The sequence below is a fragment of the Pan paniscus genome, chromosome 11 (genome assembly GCF_029289425.2).
Source record: "Pan paniscus chromosome 11, NHGRI_mPanPan1-v2.0_pri, whole genome shotgun sequence".
NCBI lineage: Eukaryota > Metazoa > Chordata > Mammalia > Primates > Hominidae > Pan > Pan paniscus.
Window position 1 is genome coordinate 164,119 of NC_073260.2, and position 24,287 is coordinate 188,405.

Sequence of the window (24,287 nt, forward strand, 5' to 3'; positions counted from 1 at the left end):
CCCCCGTCGCAGGGGGAGGAGGCACCCCCAGCGAGGCGGGGTCTCAGAGCCAGCCCCTCTTCAACCACTGGCCCTTAGGACCCCCATCGCAGTGGGGGGAGGCACCCCAGCGAGGCGTGGTCTCAGAGCCAGACCCTCTTCCCCCACTGGCCTTTAGGAACCCCGTCGCAGGGAGAGGAGGCACCCCCCACGAGGCGGGGACTCAGAGCCAGCCCCTCTAAGCCTTCTGGCTCTTCGGACCCCCATCGCGGGGGGGGAGGCACCCCCCGCGAGGTGGGTACAGAGAGCCAGGCCCTCTTCTGCTCCTGGCTCTAAGGACCCCCATCACAGGGGGGGGAGGCACCCCCCGCGAGGCGGGTACAGAGAGCCAGCCCCTCTTCCCCACTGGCCCTTAGGACCCCCATCGCAGGGGGGGGAGGCAACCCCCACGAGGCGGGGTCTCAGAGCCAGCCCCTCTTCCCCCACTGGCCCTTAGGACCCCCATCGCAGGGGGGGAGGCACCCCCCGTGAGGCGGGGTCTCAGAGCCAGCCCCTCTTCCCCCACTGGCCCTTAGGACCCCCGTCGCAGGGGGGGGAGGCACCCCCCGTGAGGCGGGGTCTCAGAGCCAGCCCCTCTTCCCCCGCTGGCCCTTAGGACCCCCGTCGCAGGGGGGGGAGGCACCCCCCGCGAGGCGGGGTCTCAGAGCCAGCCCCTCTTCCCCCGCTGGCTCTTAGGACCCCCGTCGCAGGGGGGGGAGGCACCCCCCGTGAGGCGGGGTCTCAGAGCCAGCCCCTCTTCCCCCACTGGCCCTTAGGACCCCCATCGCAGGGGGGGGAGGCACCCCCCGCGAGGCGGGGTCTCAGAGCCAGCCCCTCTTCCCCCACTGGCTCTTAGGACCCCCATCGCAGTGGGGGGAGGCACCCCCGCGAGGCGGGGACTGAGAGCCAGCCCCTCTTCCCCCGCTGGCTCTGAGGATCCTCCGTGGACTCACAGCCTCTTTACCATATTGTGAGTAATATCATCTCCCCCTCTGGAGATTAAGAACTCTTTCACAGACGGGTGTACACCCTCGGTGTACAGAGGGTGTACACCCCTCTGTATTGGGAGTAATATCATCCTCTTCCTCCCTGAATATGAAGAACAGTATCACAGGGGTGTTTCTACTCCCTGCGATATCGCGTGTCATATCCTCCTCTCCCACGTTGCAATTAGAAGGAATATCAGTGGGGGCGTGTCCACCTGTAGGGAAAAGAAAGAGAGATCAGACTGTCACTGTGTCCATGTAGAAAGGAAAGACATAAGAGACTCCATTTTGAAAAAGACCTGTCCTTTAAACAATTGCTTTGCTGAGATGTTGTTAATTTGTAGCTTTGCCCTAGCCGCTTGGCCCCAGCCACTTTGACCCAACCTGGAGCTCACAAAAACATGTGTTGTATAAAATCAAAGTTCAAGGGATGTAGGGCTGTGCAGGACGTGCCTTGTTAACGAAATGTTTACCAGCAGTATACTTGGTAAAAGTCATCGCCATTCTCTAGTCTCAATAAACCGGGGACACAATGCACTGTGGAAAGCCGCAGGGACCTCTGCCCTTGAAAGCAGGGTATGGTCCAAGCTCTCTCCCCATCTGATAGTCTGAAATATAGCCTCATGGGATGAGAAAGACCTGACTGTCCCCCAGCCCGACACCCGTAATGGGTCTGTGCTGAGGTGGATTAGTAAAAGAGGAAAGCCTCTTGCAGCTGAGATGGAGGAAGGCCACTGTCTCCTGCTTGCCCCTGGGAACTGAATGTCTCGGTGTAAAACCCGATTGTACATTCGTTCAACTCTGAGATAGGAGAAAAGCTGCCCTGTGGCGGGAGGCGAGACATGTTTGCAGTAACACTGCCTTGTTCTTCTTTACTCCACTGAGATGTTTGGGTGGAGAGAAACAAATCTGGCTTACGTGCACGTCCAGTCATAGTACCTTCCCTTGAACCTAATTATGACATAGATTCTTTTGCTCACATGTCTTCTGCTGACTCTCTCCTTATCATCACCCTGCTCTCCTACTACATTCCTTTCTGCTAAAATCATGAAAATCATAATCAATAACAACTGAGGGAACTCAGAGGCTGGTGCCGGTGCAGGTCCTTGGTGTGCTGAGCGCCGGTCCCCTGGACCCACTGTTGTATCTTTACACTTTGTCTCTGTGTCTTATTTCTTTTCTCAGTCTCTCGTCCCACCCAACTAGAAATACTCACAGGTGTGGAGGGGCAGTCCACCACTTCATCCACCTTCTGTCATATTGAAAGTAACATCATCTTCTTCCCTCCAGGATCGTGGGAATAATATCCCTGGGGGGTTTCCACTTTCTGCCATGTATGTAGTCATATCACCCCCTCCGCCGTGGAATATCATTAAGGAACATCTCACACGGGGGTGTATACTTCCTCCGATATTGGGAGTGACATCAACCTCTCGGTCTCTGAATATGAGGAAGAAAATCACAGGGCGGGTGTACACCTCGTGCTCTACGATGGGGAGTCATATCTGTCTGTTATGGGGAGTAATATCATCCTCTCCCTTTCAGGATACTAATAACAGTTTAACAGGCTGGGTGAACACAGCCTGCGATGCTGAAATTATTATCATCCTCTCCCCCTCTTCCTCCCCTGGCTCTTAGGATGCCCATCTCAGCGGAGCGAGCCACCCCCCGCGAGGCGGGGACTGAGCCAGCCCCTGTTCCCCCCCTGGCTCTTAGGATCCGTATCGCGAGGGGGGGAGGCACTCCCCGCGAGGCGGGGACTGAGAGCCAGCCCCTCTTCCCCCACTGGCTCTTAGGACCCCCATCGCAAGTGGGGGAGGCACCCCCCGCGAGGTGTTGACTGAGAGCCAGCTCCTCTTCCCCTCCTGGCTCGTAGGACACTCATCACAGGAAGGGGAGGCACGCCCAGGGAGGTGGGGACTGAGAGCCAGCCCCTCTTCTTCACCTGGCTCTTAGGAACCCCATCGCAGGGGGTGAGGCACCCCCCGCGGGGCAGGGACTGAGAGTCAGCCCTCCTTCCCCCCCTGGCTCTTAGGACCCCCATCGCAGTGTGGGGATGCACCCCTCGAGAGACGTGGACTTAGAACCAGCTGCTCTACCCCCCCTGGCTCTTGGGACCCCCCTCGCAGGGGGAGCGGCACCCTAGTTGAAAGTAGAATTAGTTTTTAAGGGCATGGGTAAGGCAAAATTAGAAATATATATATATCAGGCTGGGTGTGGTGGCCTACTCATGTAATCCCAGCACTTTGGGAGGCTGAGGAATGAGGATCACTTGAGCCCAGGAGTTTGAGACCAGCCTAGGCAACATAGCAAGACCCCACGCTTACAGAAAATTTAAAAAAAAATTAGGCATGGTGACACATGCCTGTGGTCCCAGCTTCTTGGGAGGCTGAGATGGGAGGATCACTTGAGCCCAGGAGGTTGAGGCTGCAGTAAGCCGTTTGTGCCACTGCACTCCAGCCTGAGTGACAGAGAACCCCATCTCAAAAAAATAAATAAATAAAAAGAAAGGAAATATATATAGGAATGGGAATTAGAACTCTCAAGTATAGAGCCACCCACTATGCCTACCCTTAAGCAAAACTGCCCCACCAATTCAAAATACCCAGACACATGTCCATTTTCATGATCTTCTATGGACATATACGAGACTTATGAAATATTCATTGCAGCATTATTTGCAATAGCCAAGCTGTGAAAACAAGTTAAATGTCCACTAACAGAAAAAGGGATAAAGGAAACGTGGTATATGTAGAAAATGGAATATTATTCAGACTTAAAAAGGAAACCTTGCCATGTGCAAAAACATGGATGAACCTTGATGACTTTATGCTACGTGAAATAAACTAGTCACAGAAAGACAAATAATGCATGATTCCACTTGTGTCAGGTAATTAAAATAGTCAACCCCACAGAAAGAGTGTAGAATGGTGGATGCCAGGGGCTATGAAGACAGGGAAATGGGAAGCTGCTATTCAAGGGGTATAAAGCTTCAGTTATAAAGAGTGAAACATTCCAGAGATCTGCTGCACATCCTCATGCCTATAGTTAGCAATACCGTATTGTACACTTAAAAAATTGTTAAGAAGGTAGATCTCATGTTAGATGTTCTTACTACAATAAAAAAAGAAAAAGATACTGATGCACAAGAATAACTAAATTTTCTTCCCTCCCTTACCAAAAAGATTCCCCACAGGAGAAGGCAGAAAACTAATCCATTATTAAAGTGAAGAGAGGAGAGAGGAGCCAAGATGGCCAAATAGGAACAGCTCCGGTCTACAGCTCCCAGCGTGCGAGACGCAGAAGACAGGCGATTTCTCCATTTCCATCTGAGGTACCGGGTTCATCTCACTAGGGAGTGCCAGACAGTGGGCGCAGGTCAGTGGGTGCGTGCACCATCCACGAGCTGAAGCAGGGCGAGGCATTGCCTCACTTGGGAAGCGCAGGGGGTCAGGAAGTTCCCTTTCCTAGTCAAAGAAAGGGGTGACAGAGGGCACCTGGAAGATCGGGTCACTCCCACCCGAATACTGCGCTTTTCCGACGGGCTTAAAAAACGGCGCACCAGGAGATTGTGTCCCACACCTGGCTCGGAGGGTCCCATGCCCACGGAGTCTCGCTGATTGCTAGCACAGCAGTTTGAGATCAAACTGCAAGGCGGCAGCGAGGCTGGGGGATGGGCGTCCGCCATTGCCCAGGCTTGCTTAGGTAAACAAAGCAGCCAGGAAGCTCCAACTGGGTGGAGCCCACCACAGCTCAAGGAAGCGTGCCTGCCTTTGTAGGCTCCACCTCTGGGGGCAGGGCACAGACACACAAAAAGACAGTAGTAACCTCTGCAGACTTAAGTGTCCCTGTCTGACAGCTTTGAAGAGAGCAGTGGTTCTCCCAGCACGCAGCTGGAGATCTGAGAACGGGCAGACTGCCTCCTCAAGTGGGTCTCTGACCCCTGACCCCCGAGCAGCCTAACTGGGAGGCACCCCCTAGTAGAGGCAGGCTGACACCTCACACGGCCGGGTACTCCAACAGACCTGCAGCTGAAGGTCCTGTTAGAAGGAAAACTAACAAACAGAAAGGACATCCACACCAAAAACCCATCTGTACATCACCATCATCAAAGACCAAAAGTAGATAAAACCACAAAGATGGGGAAAAAACAGAGCAGAAAAACTGGAAACTAAAAAACAGAGCGCCTCTCCTCCTCCAAAGGAACGCAGTTCCTCACCAGCAACGGAACGAAGCTGGATGGAGAATGACTTTGACGAGCTGAGAGAAGAAGGCTTCAGACAATCAAATTACTCCGAGCTACGGGAGGACATTCAAACCAAAGGCAAAGAAGTTGAAAACTTTGAAAAAAATTTTAGAAGAATGTATAACTAGAATAACCAATACAGAGAAGTGCTTAAAGGAGCTGATGGAGCTGAAAACAAAGGCTCGAGAACTACGTGAAGAATGCAGAAGCCTCAGGAGCCGATGCGATCAACTGGAAGAAAGGGTATCAGCGATGGAAGATGAAATGAATGAAATGAAGCAAGAAGGGAAGTTTAGAGAAAAAAGAATAAAAAGAAACAAACAAAGCCTCCAAGAAATATGGGACTATGTGAAAAGACCAAATCTACGTCTGATTGGTGTACCTGAAAGTGACGGGGAGAATGGAACCAAGTTGGAAAACACTCTGCAGGATATTATCCAGGAGAACTTCCCCAATCTAGAAAGGCAGGCCAACATTCAGATTCAGGAAATACAGAGAATGCCACAAAGATACTCCTCGAGAAGAGCAACTCCAAGACACATAATTATCAGATTCACCAAAGTTGAAATGAAGGAAAAAATGTTAAGGGCAGCCAGAGAGAAAGGTCGGGTTACCCTCAAAGGGAAGCTCATCAGACTAACAGCGGATCTCTTGGCAGAAACTCTACAAGCCAGAAGAGAGTGGGGGCCAATATTCAACATTCTTAAAGAAAAGAATTTTCAACCCAGAATTTCATATCCAGCCAAACTAAGCTTCATACGTGAAGGAGAAATAAAATACTTTACAGACAAGCAAATGCTGACCGATTTTGTCACCACCAGGCCTGCCCTAAAGAGCTCCTGAAGGAAGCGCTAAACATGGAAAGGAACAACCGGTACCAGCCGCTGCAAAATCATGCCAAAATGTAAAGACCATCGAGACTAGGAAGAAACTGACTCAACTAACGAGCAAAATAACCAGCTAACATCATAATGACAGGATCAAATTCACACATAACGATATTAACTTTAAATATAAATGGAGTAAATGCTCCAATTAAAAGACACAGACTGGCAAATTGGATAAAGAGTCAAGACCCATCAGTGTGCTGTATTCAGGAAACCCATCTCACGTGCAGAGACACACATAGGCTCAAAATAAAGGGATGGAGGAAAATCTACCAAGCAAATGGAAAACAAAAAAAAGGCAGGGGTTGCAATCCTAGTCTCTGATAAAACAGACTTTCAACCGACAAAGATCAAAAGAGACAAAGAAGGCCATTACATAATGGTAAAGGGATCAATTCAACAAGAAGAGCTAACTATCCTAAATATATATGCATCCAATACAGGAGCACCCAGATTCATAAAGCAAGTCCTGAGTGACCTACAAAGAGACTTAGACTCCCACACAATAATAATGGGAGACTTTAACACCCCACTGTCAACATTAGACAGATCAATGAGACAGAAAGTCAACAAGGATACCCAGGAATTGAACTCAGCTCTGCACCAAGCAGACCTATTAGACATCTACAGAACTCTCCACCCCAAATCAACAGAATATATACATTCTTTTCAGCACCACACCACACCTATTCCAAAATTGACCACATACTTGGAAGTAAAGCTCTCCTCAGCAAATGTAAAAGAACAGAAATTATAACAAACTATCTCTCAGACCACAGTACAATCAAACTAGAACTCAGGATTAAGAATCTCACTCAAAACCACACAACTACATGGAAACTGAACAACCTGCTCCTGAATGACTACTGGGTACATAACGAAATGAAGGCAGAAATAAAGATGTTCTTTGAAACCAATGAGAACAAAGACACAACATACCAGAATCTCTGGGACGCATTCAAAGCAGTGTGTAGAGGGAAATTTATAGCACTAAATGCCCACAAGAGAAAGCAGGAAAGGTCCAAAATTGACACTCTAACATCACAATTAAAAGAACTAGAAAAGCAAGAGCAAACACATTCAAAAGCTAGCAGAAGGCAAGAAATAACTAAAATCAGAGCAGAACTGAAGGAAATAGAGACACAAAAAACCCTTCAAAAAATTAATGAATCCAGGAGCTGGTTTTTTGAAAGGATCAACAAAATTGATAGACCGCTAGCAAGACTAATAAAGAAAAAAAGAGAGAAGAATCAAATAGACGCAATAAAAAATGATAAAGGGGATATCACCACCGATCCCACAGAAATACAAACTACCATCAGAGAATACTAAAAACACCTCTACGCAAATAAACTAGAAAATCTAGAAGAAATGGATAAATTCCTTGACACATACACCCTCCCAAGACTAAACCAGGAAGAAGTTGAATCTCTGAATAGACCAATAACAGGAGCTGAAATTGTGGCAATAATCAATAGCTTACCAATCAAAAAGAGTCCAGGACCAGATAGATTCACAGCCGAATTCTACCAGAGGTACAAGGAGGAATTGGTACCATTCCTTCTGAAACTATTCCAATCAATAGAAAAAGAGGGAATCCTCCCTAACTCATTTGATGAGGCAAGCATCATCCTGATACCAAAGCCAGGCAGAGACACAACCAAAAAAGAGAATTTTAGACCAATATCCTTGATGAACATTGATGCAAAAATCCTCAATAAAATACTGGCAAACCGAATCCAGCAGCACATCAAAAAGCTTATCCACCATGATCAAGTGGGCTTCATCCCTGGGATGCAAGGCTGGTTCAATATATGCAAATCAATACATGTAATCCAGCATATAAACAGAGCCAAAGACAAAAACCACATGATTATCTCAATAGATGCAGAAAAGGCCTTTGACAAAATTCAACAACCCTTCATGCTAAAAACTCTCAATAAATTAGGTATTGATGGGACGTATTTCAAAATAATAAGAGCTATCTATGACAAACCCACAGCCAATATCATACTGAATGGGCAAAAACTGGAAGCATTCCCTTTGAAAACTGGCACAAGACAGGGATGCCCTCTCTCACCGCTCCTATTCAACATAGTGTTGGAAGTTCTGGCCAGGGCAATCAGGCAGGAGAAGGAAATAAAGGGTATTCAATTAGGAAAAGAGGAAGTCAAATTGTCCCTGTTTGCAGACGACATGATTGTTTATCTAGAAAACCCCATCGTCTCAGCCCAAAATCTCCTTAAGCTGATAAGCAACTTCAGCAAAGTCTCAGGATACAAAATCAATGTTCAAAAATCACAAGCATTCTTATACACCAACAACAGACAAACAGAGAGCCAAATCATGAGTGAACTCCCATTCACAATTGCTTCAAAGAGAATAAAATACCTAGGAATCCAACTTACAAGGGATGTGAAGGACCTCTTCAAGGAGAACTACAAACCACTGCTCAAGGAAATAAAAGAGGATACAAACAAATGGAAGAACATTCCATGCTCATGGGTAGGAAGAATCAATATCCTGAAAATGGCCATACTGCCCAAGGTAATTTATAGATTCAATGCCATCCCCATCAAGCTACCAATGACTTTCTTCACAGAATTGGAAAAAACTACTTTAAAGTTCATATGGAACCAAAAAAGAGCCCGCATCGCCAAGTCAATCCTAAGCCAAAAGAACAAAGCTGGAGGCATCACACCACCTGACTTCAAACTATACTACAAGGCTACAGTAACCAAAACAGCATGGTACTGGTACCAAAACAGAGATATAGATCAATGGAACAGAACAGAGCCCTCAGAAATAATGCCACATATCTACAACTATCTGATCTTTGACAAACCTGACAAAAACAAGCAGTGGGGAAAGTATTCCCTATTTAACAAATGGTGCTGGGAAAACTGGCTAGCCATATGTAGAAAGCTGAAACTGGATCCCTTCCTTACACCTTATACAAAAATCAATTCAAGATGGATTAAAGACTTAAACGTTCGACCTAAAACCATAAAAACCCTAGAAGAAAACCTAGGCATCACCATTCAGGACATAGGCATGGGCAAGGACTTCATGTCTAAAACACCAAGAGCAATGGCAACAAAAGCCAAAATTGACAGATGGGATCTAATTAAACTAAACAGCTTCTGCACAGCAAAAGAAACTACCATCAGAGTGAACAGGCAACCTACAAAATGGGAGACAATTTTCACAACCTACTCATCTGACAAAGGGCTAATATCCAGAATCTACAATGAACTCAAACAAATTTACAAGAAAAAAACAAACAACCCCATCAAAAAGTGGGCGAAGGACATGAACAGACACTTCTCAAAAGAAGACATTTATGCAGCCAAAAAACACATGAAAAAATGCTCACCATCACTGGCCATTAGAGAAATGCAAATCAAAACCACAATGAGATACTATCTCACACCAGTTAGAATGGCAATCATTAAAAAGTCAGGAAACAACAGGTGCTGGAGAGGATGTGGAGAAATAGGAACACTTTTACACTGTTGGTGGGACTGTAAACTAGTTCAACCATTGTGGAAGTCAGTGTGGCAATTCCTCAGGGATCTAGAACTAGAAATACCATTTGGCCCAGCCATCCTATTACTGGGTATATACCCTAAAGGACTATAAATCATGCTGCTATAAAGACACATGCACGCGTATGTTTATTGCGGCATTATTCACAATAGCAAAGACTTGGAACCAACCCAAATGTCCAACAATGATAGACTGGATTAAGAAAATGTGGCACATATACACCATGGAATACTATGCAGCCATAAAAAAGGATGAGTTCATGTCCTTTGTAGGGACATGGATGAAATTGGAGATCATCATTCTCAGTAAACTATTGCAAGAACAAAAAACCAAACACCGCATATTCTCACTCATAGGTGGGAATTGAACAACGAGAACACATGGACACAGGAAGGGGAACATCACACTCTGGGGACTGTTGTGGGTTGGGTGGGGGGGAGGGATAGCATTGGGAGATATAACTAATGCTAGATGACGAGTTAGTGGGTGCAGCGCACCAGCATGGCACACGTATACATATGTAACTAACCTGCACATTGTGCACATGTACCCTACAACTTAAAGTATAATAATAATAAATAAAGAAATTTTTAAAAAACTCAAGAAAAAATAAAAAATAAAAAAATAAAGTGAAGAGAGTTATTTGTGTGAAAACGCTAAGCTAAAATTTTCTATGTATTTCATGCATTTTCTCATAGAAAGAGTATTAGACATAGTGTTTGGTGTAGAAGTGTTAACGATTAGCCTCTAAAGTTAACTATCATTTACACTATAATTTCTACAGGAAAATGCAATATGATTTCCAAACAACCAATTAGTAAAACTTCCAAGAATATACCTCATTAAGAATGGTCTTGTATGCCAAAGGAATGGCAGGAAGCTTAAATCATGGATGCAATTGTGCGAATCATTCCTGTTAACTATGGGGAAAAAAGGTACATAACAATAAAAGTAACCAAATTATACAAAACATACCTTATTCCAGAGAGACTATCAAAGGCATGAAGATCTAATACATTAGAGAGATCAACTCTAAAAGGAAGAAAACTAACGTGAGCAGTTGGAAATTCTGTGAAATACATCCAATTAATCAAGAAAAAAAAACTCTGACTCTTAAAAAATTTTACACATAAAATTCATAGAAGTGGGCAAATGGTGTAACATTTGAATCACAGTTGAATCAAGATTGAAAATTATTTGGTTATTACTTCAATGAATTAGGTTTTTTTAAAACTTTCAATTATCTTTTCAATCCTGAAATTTATGAGCTTTTCAAATACATTTTTATAGCTAAAAAATCAGCTAAAGAACAGAAACTTTTCCAAGCAGCTTATTACTCAAAAGATGAAACAAAAGAAATGACAAATAGAATTAACAAATAGGTACATTCCAGATACCTCTGCAATTTTTGTATTTCTTTTATACCCCCTCCCTTGATATAACATGTAATATAAAAATGAGGAGTCAAATAACCAATGTACAAAATATTAAGTTACTCTAGGACCCTGATCTTCACGTGATTTGATTTCATTCATTCAGAATGGGGCTGCATGTAGAAAGAAAATTCCCACCATCCGAATAGACATTATTTCTCTTAGAATTATTTAATGATAATTAAACTCATTTAATTGAATCAAATGATTCAAATCAGGTGAGAATAAATAACATATCACAATTAGCATTAGGTTTGGTTTAAATATAAAAAAGCAAATTTATAAAGACTGGTGATTGAGTTATAATTTTAACATAAGCCCAGAAAACCACAGAGGACAGGCCGGGCGCGGTGGCTCATGCCTGCAATCCCAGTACTTTGGGAGGCCGAGGCGGGCAGATCACAAGGTCAAGATCAAGACCATCCTGGCCATGGACAACGTGGTGAAACCCTGTCTCTACCAAAAATACAAAAATTAGCTGGGTGTGGTGGCACGCACCTGTAGTCCCAGCTACTCGGGAGGCTGCGGCAGGAGAATCATTTGAACCCAGGAAGTGGAGGTTGCAGTGAGCCGAGATTGCACCACTGCACTCCAGCCTGGCACAGAGTGAGACTCCGCCTCAAAAGGAAAAAAAAAAAAAGAACAGCAGAGGACAGTGATTTCTCATAATCAAAGCTAAGGTGAAGAAATATTTAAAGAAAATGACAAATGTATAGTTTCAAATTTAGATTCCAGAAGCTTGCCAAACATTTCTTAAATTTTCTTACAAGGAAAAAAAACATCATTGGTCAGATTCAAGATTTTTTTTCTTTAATGCACAAACATATAAGAAAAAACATCTCCTTTATCTTAGGACTGACCAACTGTGCCTGCTTTCTTTATTCTCAACAGTCTATCACATACTCGCACTCGTGACAACAATACTGTGTTAGATTACGAATGCTTGTCTTGGCAAAAGAGAGACAAATTCCCATCTTATTACTCCAAAGTTCTATGTTAGTAGACTGTAACAGCAACTCAAATTCTGGGCATTTTAGATGTACAGAATTAGAAAAATGATCAAGCAAAGAAGCAAATGTTCTATGAAGAAATTTTTGAATATCAGTTTACACTAAAAGGCCAAAGTCTAATATTAAACATATTTCCTTTTTCACCCCCCACCCCTCCCCCCACTACTGAGCATATTTATATTGACAGGCCACAAACAAGGGGCATGGGGGCTCCACTTTGGGAGGCCAAGGTGGGCGGATCACTTTGAGGCCAGGAGTTTGACACCAACCTGGCCAAACCGTCTCTACTAAAAATACAAAAATTAGCTGGGTGTGGTGGTGCACACCTGTAATCCCAGCTACTTGGAGGGTGAAGCAGGAGAATCGCTTGAACCCAGGAGGCAGAGGTTTCAGTGAGCCGAGATCGCACCACCGCACTCCAACTTGGGGGACAGAGTGAGATTCTGTCTCAAACCAGAGTGAGATTCTGTCTCAAATAGATAAAAATAAATAAAAATAAAAATAAAAATAAACCAAATGAATGAAGTTTCCCTCCAAGTTTGTCATCTTCATCTTAGGAAATAGCTTAAAGTTTAATAAAGTTTACACATGCCAATTTTGTGAATATCAAATTCAACAGTTTGGAAACACAAGCTTCTAAATAAACTGTTTCACTGTGACAGTGTCCTTGAGAATACATGTCATCCTGAGGTAATTCTGCTTTATACTCAGATTCTTTCCATACTTCCAAAAAAGGATCAATATTAGACCTGTACAACAAATTACACTCTTTTACAGAAAATAATAAAATATCCAAGTCTCTCACCAAATTTTCAAAAAAGAGGAAAAGTGTAAGCTTCCAGATGAAAGTTTCTATAGCTTTCCCCAAATTTAGTACCACCATGAAAAAGAAATTCTTCACTCATTCAAGGCATACGACTAGAAAACTAATTTCCATGGCATCAAATTAATTTCCTCCTTTGGAGATAAAACCATGAGATCTTTTCCAAAGCATTAAAATCGCCAAGAAAAAAAAAAAGAAAAAAAAGACCATTACCAGCATTTTAAAACTGAGTAAGAGAATGAAGTAAACAAAAAAGGGAAAGAAAAAGCTTCAAAAGTTCGTTTTTCTCCTCATTTCTTGAACTCTCTATTCCAGAAGTACCTAATGTTTTTCTTAAAAGAGAGGCTTTCAATTTTTCCCTAGGTCTAAAGGCTGCTTTAAGTAGCCTAAGACCAAAGACAGGAGAGTGAAAACGAAGAGGGTTTTGGCTCTCCAAGGTGGGGGTGGAATTGCAGCTACTGCTTAGGGATATTTTCCAGTGGTCATCTCTTCAAACTCCAGTGAGTCTCACAAACAGGGTGCACCAGCCAATCCAAGTATCCAGTATCTACAATGCAAACTGTAGATACTATCCAAATTGACAGTAGATAGCTCAGTAAATAGCTGAGCAAACTGCAATGATAGCTCAGTCTTGAACTCTGGAAATAAATTTCCAAAAGCCTTCCCCAGTGGCACTTCAAACTCAAAAACGTTTACAAAACTAATCACATTTTCCAAACCTGCTTCCACCACTACCCGACCTGTTGCTCCTCCTTCCTGTATTTCCTATACCTCGGAGATTAGCCTCACATTGAATCTACCTCCCAAGAGTCATGTTGCTTTTAAAATCCTTCACTAACTCCTTGCTCCCTACAGAAGAAAATCCAAACTATGTATCATGGCATTCAAGACCCTTTGTGGTAAGTTCTCTATCTCTTCAGTCATACCACTTTTTCTGTGCTACATAATACCAAGTTTTCTAGCCATTCTAAAATATTCAAAGGTCCCTGGAATACAAAATCTTCCTTATACCTGGAAAGTTATCCCTACCCTACTCCATCTGTAAAAGCCTTATTCATTCTTTAAGACTCAGGTCAATGACTGCCTTCTCGGTCAATATTTTCCTGACTCTTTTTCAAGAAAAGTTGAGCAATCATTCCCTCTATTTTCCTATTATTATAGAACTCTGTGCTTTTAAAATTCTTGTATTAATATTAATATCTATTATGTTGCCTTTTTGTTTGTTTGCTTCTGTTTCCCCCCAATGACTGATCTCCTTAAAGGCAGAGTTTTTGCCTTATCCATTGCTTATATAGTCCTTAAAATGCTATGAAATGCATAGCAGGCAGTTTGTCAAATTAATTTAACTTATTATTGACCAGCTGTGTTTTGGTTTTCCTCTGTTCAGTCCACTTACATTTCTAAAAATTAAGAAAAAGTCTAGAGAAGATTAAAATGACACATCTTCTAACCTTTTACTCCTACTTCTGAAATCTATGTGGTTCACTAGTACTTCCATTTGCTACTAAATCAACTTAAGTCTTACCACTAAGACGATGCTACACACTATTCCTTTTCCTTACTCTTAACTACTCAAGGTGAGCCTTTTTCTACACATGCTTATAGCAGTTTATTGTCAGTACTTGTCGGCTACAAAATGGTAAAAAATTTTTAAAAAACAAAAAATAAAACAAAACTTCTATAAGAGTGACTTTGACTATTTTGTTAACCAAATCTCTGGGTTTTTTGTTTGTTTGTTTTTTTTTTTTTTTTTTTTGAGACAGAGTCTCGCTCTGTCACCCAGGCTGGAGTGCCGTGGTGCGATCTCAGCTCACTGCAAGCTCCGCCTCCCGGGTTCACGCCATTCTCCTGCCTCAGCCTCCTGAGTAGCTGGGACTACAGGCGCCCACCACCAGGCTCAGCTAATTTTTTGTATTTTTAGTAGAGATGGGGTTTTACAGTGTTAGCCAGGATGGTCTCCATCTCCTGACCTCGTGATCCGCCCACCTTGGCCTCCCAAAGTGCTGGGATTACAGGCGTGAGCCACCGCGCCCAGCCCAAATCTCCAGTTTCTAAACTGGTAAGCTCAAGTTGCTATGCCTCAAGGAATTTGAGAGAATATTTAATGTAAGATTCAGGACCCAATAGTAAGAATTCTACTCAGGACATCTGATCTTCATTGAAAAGGATTCTAATCCAACTTCAGTCCTCATAGCAAGGAAGTACTCTTTCAGAAAGTCCCTAGATTCTCAGATGCATTGGCAAGCACCATACACTGAAGAACTCACAGAAGATTTTAGTCACTTGCTCACTCATCCACTTGAAGTAAGAAAAATCAATCACTGCATGTTTATTGTTCTATAATAAAGCAAATGTTAGAAATAAAAGTTAGAAATGTCAAACACACTAAATTGTTACATAATAAACTAATCAAGACACAACTTTTATTCAGGACATGGATATTTCTGAAATGAAAACAAAAGAAGAGAATTGACTTAAAATGTTTATAAATACGAATATTATGACAGAACCAAAGCTATTTATGAGCATTATTTTTAAAAGCTTGTTTAAGTATTATGCACTTGTCTGTATGACATTTTGTAAAGCGGAGAAAAATTAAGGAGAAAGGAATTGTAGAACACTAACAGGAAGAGGACAGATACTGAGGAATGGCTCATGGTATAAGTGAGATTATCAGAGACTTTCTACAATGGAATTTGAAATGCAGGGAGCACATTTGGTGTATGGTTGCAGAGGACTTACACTAAGGGCATTCTTCTGCTACCTCTGCCAGCAGATGAGTGGCTCCTGAGAATGCATACCAAATTAATTCCCCAGCTGTTCACATGCATATAAGCAGCTGCTGCTGTTACTGCCTAATACTTTTATGGCAGTCTGTCAGCACCTCTAATCTCTGCCATAGCAGACAAGCCACTCACCTAAGGCCTCTGCTGTACTTCCAAAGAAAGAATTTCTCAAGTAGAGACTGAGTGGAACTAGACTGCCAGCTGTGAGCCTCAGAGCTCCTGGCTGCCTGTTGCTGAGTCTATCAGCTGCTGAGCCTTTCTCACCAAAAAAAAAGAGCTTAATAAAATAACCCTGCACAGAAATTTTCTGAAATTAAGATAACATTCAATGGAAAACAGAATTTAATCTACAGAAATACACTTCACAGATGTTTTAGGAACAGAACCTAGAGAAAATGAAAGTCAAAATTTAATAAAAGAATTTGTCAGGAACTTCAAGGTAAAGACTCCATGTATTTTTTGGCAACTATAAAACACTAAGAAGGCTTTTTAAATATTAAAAAGCCATTTAAACACTTCAAATTAAGATTCCTCAATATACTTCAGATTTCTGTACTGAGTTACCCTCTCGAGTGTTTGTAAGTCTTTTCTTCCTCATTAAGCAAACACTTACACAGTGTTATCATGGCTTTGTAATCTTAGTTTTGAAGACAGGCAAATGTACTAGCCAAATATGCCAAACTAACTTATTAAGAGCATTCCAAACAACATTTTGGATCCAATTCTTTTTAAATGCACTTAGATCTTTCTTATATCAGAATCAAGCATATTTGTCAATTACTTAATGTTTATTATTAATAACTAAAATGATTTGTTATTAATAGGAATAGCTTTTTTAAAGTACCTTGATCTTTGTGTTTCTAAGATTTGTCCTAGTCCATTTATGGATCTGAAATAAATAATAAATGAGGAAGACAAAGTTTAAAAGTAAAAATTAACTTTTTAAAAAAGTATACAAAGTATATTGTTTCTAAAACAGGAAATAAGCATACCCAAATACATCTGGAACCAGAAAATAATTAAAAACAGAAAAACAAAACTTGCTTTAAAAAATAATTATGATTTTCCTTCAAACAATAAATCACATATATTCCACTCATACATCAATAAAGCATATATGCAAAAATTCGCACAACTGTCCGATTAAGGGCTACTTTGTGGTTAATAAAAAGACGCTTCACTTTAGAAAAAATCATTCATAAATAGTCAGTTATCCTAGTGTTCTTAAAAATGAGTAGATACTCAAAATTTTTACGGTGGTCACTTTTTTCCTCAGGCATACATGGTAGAAATGGCTATATACACACTAAAAATAAAAACCTAGTTGTAAGTTGCTTTGCCCCCAGCCTGTCCATAGTATTCACAGTAATTCTAAGTCACACATCCCAGGTTCCTTTATAGAATAACCTCGTCAGTTCCCTAATTAGGCTCTCTACCCGTTATGCCTGTTCTCCCTCTTTTGATACTATAGAATATGGCTTTGTATGGCACCAAAAAGTACCGGTTAAATTCTTTTCAACACACTGTACACCTCATCTATTTATCTTTTCCATTGCCTATCATCAGTCATCAATTCTCTATCATGAATTCAATTGTCTTTAGGGTTACTTACCCAAGATTCTTGCTACTTGTTCAAGTTTGTTCTCATGGGTAAGGCTTCCCACATATAATGATTCTGAGGCAAGTCTCTCCACTATTTTACAAAATTCTTAAATCTTCTTTTTTGAATACACTCTAGTCTGATGGCTAATTCCTCTCAAACATGTTTACCTTTTTTCACCTCCCCAAATATCATTCTGAGTCAGTCACAAGTCTGATATAAAGGGAGGGTAAAAGCCAAAAGGGTGTGTAATTTATCAAATTGCTTCTTCCAAATTCATTTCTAGTACTGTTAACAAGCTGGCTAATAATCAATATTGTCAGTGTCAGAGATTTAGCTTAGGTCTCTATAAGGATATAGAAGTCAAGTAATAATTATCATTCCTTTTATGCCAAAAACGTTTGCTAAATAGATTGTGTTCTTCTTAGCAATCACAATGGTGCACAAGATTTATGAAGAGAAACAAGATTAGAAGACCAGTGTCAAAAAATGTAAAAGCAATCTTCATTCATCACTTTCTCCTTTTCAAAATCAGCCATCTTTTTCTTTCTTCCCTTTTTTACTATACCTTGAACTTACTATGTAAGCTAAGAAAAAAAATTACATAATATAGCTAACAGAGCACTTACTATGTGTCAGCACTGTGCAAAGTTTACCAACATTGTCTCATGTAATACTCAAAGCAAACTTATGATAGGCATTATGCCTTTTACAGAGGAGGCTTTAAAAGGGTAAATAAGCTCCCTAAGAAGACAATGAGAAACAGACCAAGGATTAGAACCCAAGCAGATTCCAAGGTCTGTGATCTTTAACACTACGCAACAAGACCTACCCTCCACGTGGAGACATTATATTTTTTTATAGTAAAGTTTAAGGACATTACTATTAAAATAAGATGAAATATGTGGAAAAAATATGAATTTCTTTCTTCCACAATCATTAATCATGGCAAATAATCTCCTAATGAGCCTTACCTTTATTGATTCAATTTATAATATATACTATATGAACTGAGATGACAGATTCAAAATCTAATGTCAGTAGAACTTATAAATACTAAGAATAGTAATTTTGAGCCATCACGCTCAAAGCATTGTACACATTAAACATAACGAATAATAATAGCTACCGAATGTCTCTCTGTATAGGGCTTTTATTAGTTCAGGTCTTACAAAATAATTCAAAACAAAGCCCCTGAACTATAACCTCATTTGAAAAGTCCATCTTTGTTTTCAAAAGGAATGGGAGTCTCCAGAACAGTCAGCAAAATGACTGTTAGCACGTATTTGAGCATCATTCATATTGTCCTGATTGTCCTATGCTGATCAGCCTTGGCTATGGACAAAGAAGATATTAAAGCAAGCTGGACGACAAGGCATGGTTGACAGTTAAGGAAGATGAAGTCAACAAGAGTTCAGAGAAAACTGAGACCACTTGAGTCAGGGAAGACTTCACATAGGAAGTGGGGAGAGACAGAATAGGCTCTATAGAATAAATTTAAAAAAAAAAAAACAGAACAAGAAAGAACTCAGGGATTGGCAGAGTGAGAATACATTATGAGTAAAGACAGGAACTGACAGGATGCATCCATGGGAAAGTGAATTAACCATCCTGGGTAAAGTTAGGGAAGATTGACATTAGGAAAGAGTCAAAGAGAAGACAGGAAAAGAAAGATGGAGTGAGAAGACCCTGAATATCAGTCTATTAACTGTGAACTATATTCTGCAAGCACTGGGGACTAATTTTATGTATTACCATTTATATAACAATTAGCCATCAACAATATATGTGATTCCCTAACGTTCTTGAAGCAGGTCAACCTTATACCTTAAGTTTCTACAGGGCAACAATCAGAGTAAAAAATATTCTGTGTATACAATATGGATCTGTAGGCACTTAACACACTTATCATTTTGTACCTAATTGTTGTTCTTAATTTCTTTACATCTTCTTCTGGCACCAAGTCTGTTTTATTAATGAGAATGATATCTGCCAAAGCAACTTGCCTAAAATAGCAAACAAAAAGAAATGTTAAGAAATTTTAAATAATATACACGCATGCAGATTAATACATCAAAAGAGAAATGTTAACAAATTAAAAATAAATAAAAACACCTCACGTAGATCAATATATCAGTTAAGAATTATATAGTGCTCTATAGGAGTGATTCAGTTTACTCCTAATCCGCTAATTTTTCAATGTGAATGAATTGTATTCATTACTATGCAAGTTCAGATTTCACATTACCCATTCGCAAAGTATTTACTAAGTTCTGTTACTTGCTACTCTTGTGCTACAAAGATAAGTCTCAAAAAGTTTACAATCAAAAGGATGATTTTAAACTCATAATTTTCTTTGTGAAGAAAAGCATAAAATTCAGATATCCAATATGGTAAAAAGAAGAAGAGTTTACCTACTAAAATACTGTAATATTTACCAAAATTTTCAAAGAAATAGAATAACTTCACTTAATACTAAAAACTGTATTAAACAGGTTTTTTAAAACTATACTTCAGAGCTGGGCATGGTAGAGCACACCTGTAGTCCTGGCTACTTAGGAGGCTGAGGAGGGAGGATCCCTTAAGCCCAGGAGTTCAAGTCCAACCTGGGCAACATAGCAAGACTCCATTTCTTAAAAAAAATAAGCTATACTTCAGAAGATATATCAGGATATTGCCCATATGTCTTCTTTATCACTATAAATATACTGTATATTATCTCTGTAAAGAATCCAGTTGACTGAATGCTAGATAACAAAGTAGATGATAATAATCAGAAGCTCTATTTTCTATTAACAGGATAGTAAAACTGGAAATTCTTTCAATTTTCCTCAATTATTCAGGGTCTTATGCTTTATCTCAAAGAATACAACTAAATTCTCAAAACTAAATTAACTTTAGTTCACTGAAAGAGCAGGTTTCAACAGTATGTACATCACAAATCCAATTTGGCTATTTTCTATTTGGCTTATTTATATTTTCTATAATAACCATATTTTCATAAGGAAAAAAGTTATAAAAATACTTAAGTTCAGCCAGGCGCAGTGGATTCATGCCTGTAATCCCAGCACTTTGGGAGGCCGAGGCGGGTGGATCACCTGAGGTCAGGAGCTCGAGACCAGCCTGGCCAACATGGTGAAACCCCATCTCTACTAAAAAAAAATAAAATAAAATAAAATAAATTTAAAAAAAATGCAAAAATTAGCTGGGCATGGTGGCGGGTGCCTGTAATCCCAGCTACTTGGGAGGCTGAGGCAGGAGAATCGCTTGAACCTGGGAGGCAGAGGTTGCAGTGAGCCTGCACTTCAGCCTGGGTGACAGAGTGAGATTCTGTCTCAAAAAATAATTATTATTATTATTATACATATATATATATATAAAATCTTCAATCCCAAAGAAATTGTATGACAAGAAAATATTTTTAAATGTTAATATTTCCCGAGTTCCTCAAAATTACAGAACTCCTGTGTTCAGCATTCACTTTATGCTACGACAAAAATGACTTTAAGTAAAAGTTCAGTTATGAGATCATTATAAATAGATAGCAATAATTCAACTAAGGGAAAAAAAGAAAATAAATTTTCCTTGACTATGTTTTAAATTTTCTTAGTTTGTTTTTGGTTTTCATCTTAGTGATTTTTCTCTTTACAATTAGCCAGCAATCAATATATACTTTAAATATGAATACCTAGTAGCTTCATTGATAAGGCCATCAGGTTTCTCTTCTGTTAAATGCTAAACAAAAAAAAGTTTGAATAAAGTTACTATAATACAATAAAAAATCTAATGTCAACACAAAGGATTTTACTTTAGAGACATTTTCTTGCATCTAATAAAAACTTCAACATGTTCTGTTACTGAATACACAAATCCAAAACTAACTTTTCTAGCTGAAAGCATTTTTCTTCCCCATTTGCAATTTTTTTCTACAAGTGAACCTGTGGGGTTTTATACGGGGAGGAAGAGCGCTTAGGATTTCATACTCCTGACCTTTTCTTTTACTTAAAAGGAAAACCCCTTTGATTCACATAATGTCATAAAAACATAGAAGATTACAGTTCAGATTTTAGGTATTTTCCTTCTTACAAAACTGTTCTGGTTCTAAATATTCATTATTACTTATTTTTAAAAAAGGATAACCACTGAAATATACTTTCTTAGAATCTAATATACTTCCCTTCACACCAAACCCCCATATTAGAATCTAAAATACTTCCCTACACCCCAGCCCACAATCATGCACCACGTGAACTCAGTACTAGGCCTTTCAAACACCCTAGAAACAAATAAGTGGTGGGAAGGCTGATTCAGCCCTGATTCTAGCCTAAAAGCAGTTTATCATTTAGAAACCTATACTTGCTAATCTGGCCTCTCAGTGCAACTGTTTATTTTACTGACCTCTCCAGAGTCAGGCTAACTCCAAAAAATATTTTGACACTGACTTAGAGCCCAAGTGGTAGTTTTCATCTCTCTGGAGGCAAGTTTTGTTGTCTGTTTTTTTTTTCCCCCCCTCATAATCCTGTTTACATCCCTAACATCATCAACATCACAAGCTTCTTCTCTGGGAAATTACACTTTTACCCTCATTACCTCAAACCTCAATAGAGGTTCCCTGTCACAATAAAAAGCTGGCTACTGAGGTTTAGAGGCAACTAGATTATAGTAATACTCTATATTTGAAGCCAACTTTACAAATGAATTAAATCCTTGAATCTAACTTTATAAATTATATACATTTTTCTCATTTAGCTTTCATAATAATTATGGGAGATGGCTATTTTCATTTATAAAGGAAGAAACTAAATCTAACACCCTCATCATCACAGGATACTATATTTTATATACAATCACAGGGACTTTTTTTTTAATTGAACACACACCCATCAAGTAAAATGAACATAATTTTAAAGTCTTTGTGAAATCTTTTATGCCACATAAAATCAGTCTGTGTACAATGCTACACAAATGTCAATAACCATATATCAGAGCCAAACCAGTTTCATAATTCACGGGGAGATGATCATTAGGGGTATCTGAATAGTTTGGAACCTCAGAGCAAGCAGGTAATAATTTTATTTAACAAGCTTGATTAGGTCTATAGAAGAAACATTTTTTCCTTCTAAAAGTTCAGCAAATTCTATTTTGAGGAAAACAAAACTGAAATAAAATCATGGCAATGATACTTCTACTTCAGGCAAAATCTTGTTCAATTCAACTGCAGATCCACTCTGCAATTATTGAAGTCACAGAACTTGACAAGTATTGTATCAAAAATCATTCCATGCCAAATGATCAAGTTTAATATTTTTTTCATAATTCATCTTGGCCTGAGGCTACAACAAGTCCTATTGTTATATACTCTGCCTCTAGAGAATGAGGCTGCTAACAGACCTTGGAATGGTGCCTGGCACAAAGGCTCAAGACATATTTGTTGAATGAATTGTAATTAACACCTCCTGTTGTGGGGATACATAAAAGATGTTACATGAAAAATGCCATCTAACATGCAGCAACAAATCTCTTCCCATTAAGCAGTAAATCTACTTAACAATGATATATTTTTGGCAAGGCATCTGCCTCTGAATGATCCTATAGTACTGAAAATTCTTTTTAAACTGAAATATTTTTCAAGATATTATATTATTGACCTTATGAAAGCTTTTTTAACATATGAAATTGGGGTTATTTGGCTATGAGTTTGTGAGGCATAAAAATGATATGACAGAAGAATTACAGATTTGTTTTTGCATTTCCATGCCTAAATGTAACTAATACAATGTTAGTTTCACAAGGTAATGTGCAATGTTTTAAATGCATTTACCTCTCCAAAATATTAGAATTCTTCACTCAAAGCTAACAGTGGTAGACTAACGTTTTACTACTTCCAGGCAGTCAGAAAGTATCAAATATAAAAATAAATGAAAATCACCCCAAATGAGAGCCTGCCAATATTTACAGCTGTATTAAAATTATATGTAATCATATATAATTATAGCAGAAGAGATAAATGTCCTCTTCTATGCCCATAGGAAAGCTATACAAACATTTTAAAAAATAAGTGCATATTAACATTTATTTTCTTTAGACATCAGCCCTGCATTTCCCTCATGTGACTTCCTACCTTCCCAAGTCAAACTCTGCAAAAAGTATAAAATCAATGTCTTCTATTCAAAAGAACATTCTCCAATAATACATTATATACCATTTGGTCATTAAGTCAGATGACTTTCATTTATAAAATAAAACAAAATGGAAATTTTGGCATTCTATTCCACCTGTATAAGTGAAGAAAAAATTTTTGCAAAATATTTTTTAAATATTTTATACTACATAGATGTCCAAAGTATTCCTTATCTCTGCTTAACAACTATGGCTTTTGCTTATATATCAAAAAAGACAAAAATAATTTTGATACTAATTAATCCAACATATTCAAAAGGCTAAGGATCAAAACCCCAATTTAACTTACCACAAGAAACAAAGGAAATTAAAGGGGAGTGGTGTGAGATGTTGGTCAAAGAATACAAAGTTTGTTATACAAGATGCATAAGTCATGGAGAGCTAATTACAGCATGATGACTGTAGTTAATTCTATTGTATACTTGAATCTGCTAAAACATAGATCTTAATTGTTCTTACCACCCCCTCTCAAAAAAATAGCAATGTGAGGTGATGGATAGGTTAACTAGCTCGATTGTTTTATATTTCACACATTGTATACCTTAAATATATATAATTCTTACTTGTCAATTATACCTCAATAAAGCTGGGGGGGTTAGGGAGAGAAACAAAGGAACTCTCTGAAATAACACCACTGTAGACCTAAATTCATGAAGGGCTATAGGGTGTCCTTTTCTGCAGAAAGAAAGAAAGAAGCAGGACCGAAAAAAGAGAAAGAAAGAAAAGAAAAAACTATCTTAAAACCCACTGGCTATGAAAGAACACTGCT

The 24,287-nt window shown here is 39.7% G+C and overlaps 1 protein-coding gene across 5 annotated transcripts in view; it reads right to left on the bottom strand.

Annotated features, from left to right (window-relative positions):
* Window positions 1-815: 815 nt before the first annotated feature.
* Window positions 816-24,287, bottom strand: part of LOC117977810 (zinc-regulated GTPase metalloprotein activator 1A) — a 42,937-nt gene continuing 19,465 nt past the window's right edge. The window contains exons 7-12 of one of the 5 annotated variants that reach the window (XM_055117347.2): window positions 21,027-21,073; window positions 19,258-19,344; window positions 16,583-16,627; window positions 10,662-10,718; window positions 2,221-2,444; window positions 816-1,219 (exon numbers count right to left, since the gene is read on the bottom strand). In XM_055117347.2, coding sequence (XP_054973322.1) covers window positions 2,246-2,444; window positions 10,662-10,718; window positions 16,583-16,627; window positions 19,258-19,344; window positions 21,027-21,073 — 435 coding nt within the window. In that variant the 3' untranslated portion in view covers window positions 816-1,219; window positions 2,221-2,245. Of the gene's footprint in view, window positions 1,220-2,220; window positions 2,445-10,661; window positions 10,719-10,762; window positions 11,738-12,455; window positions 12,596-15,251; window positions 15,290-16,582; window positions 16,628-19,257; window positions 19,345-21,026; window positions 21,074-24,287 lie in introns of those variants that run through there. The other 4 variants (XM_055117346.2, XM_057303181.2, XM_055117349.2 and 1 more) reach the window with 4 other exon arrangements.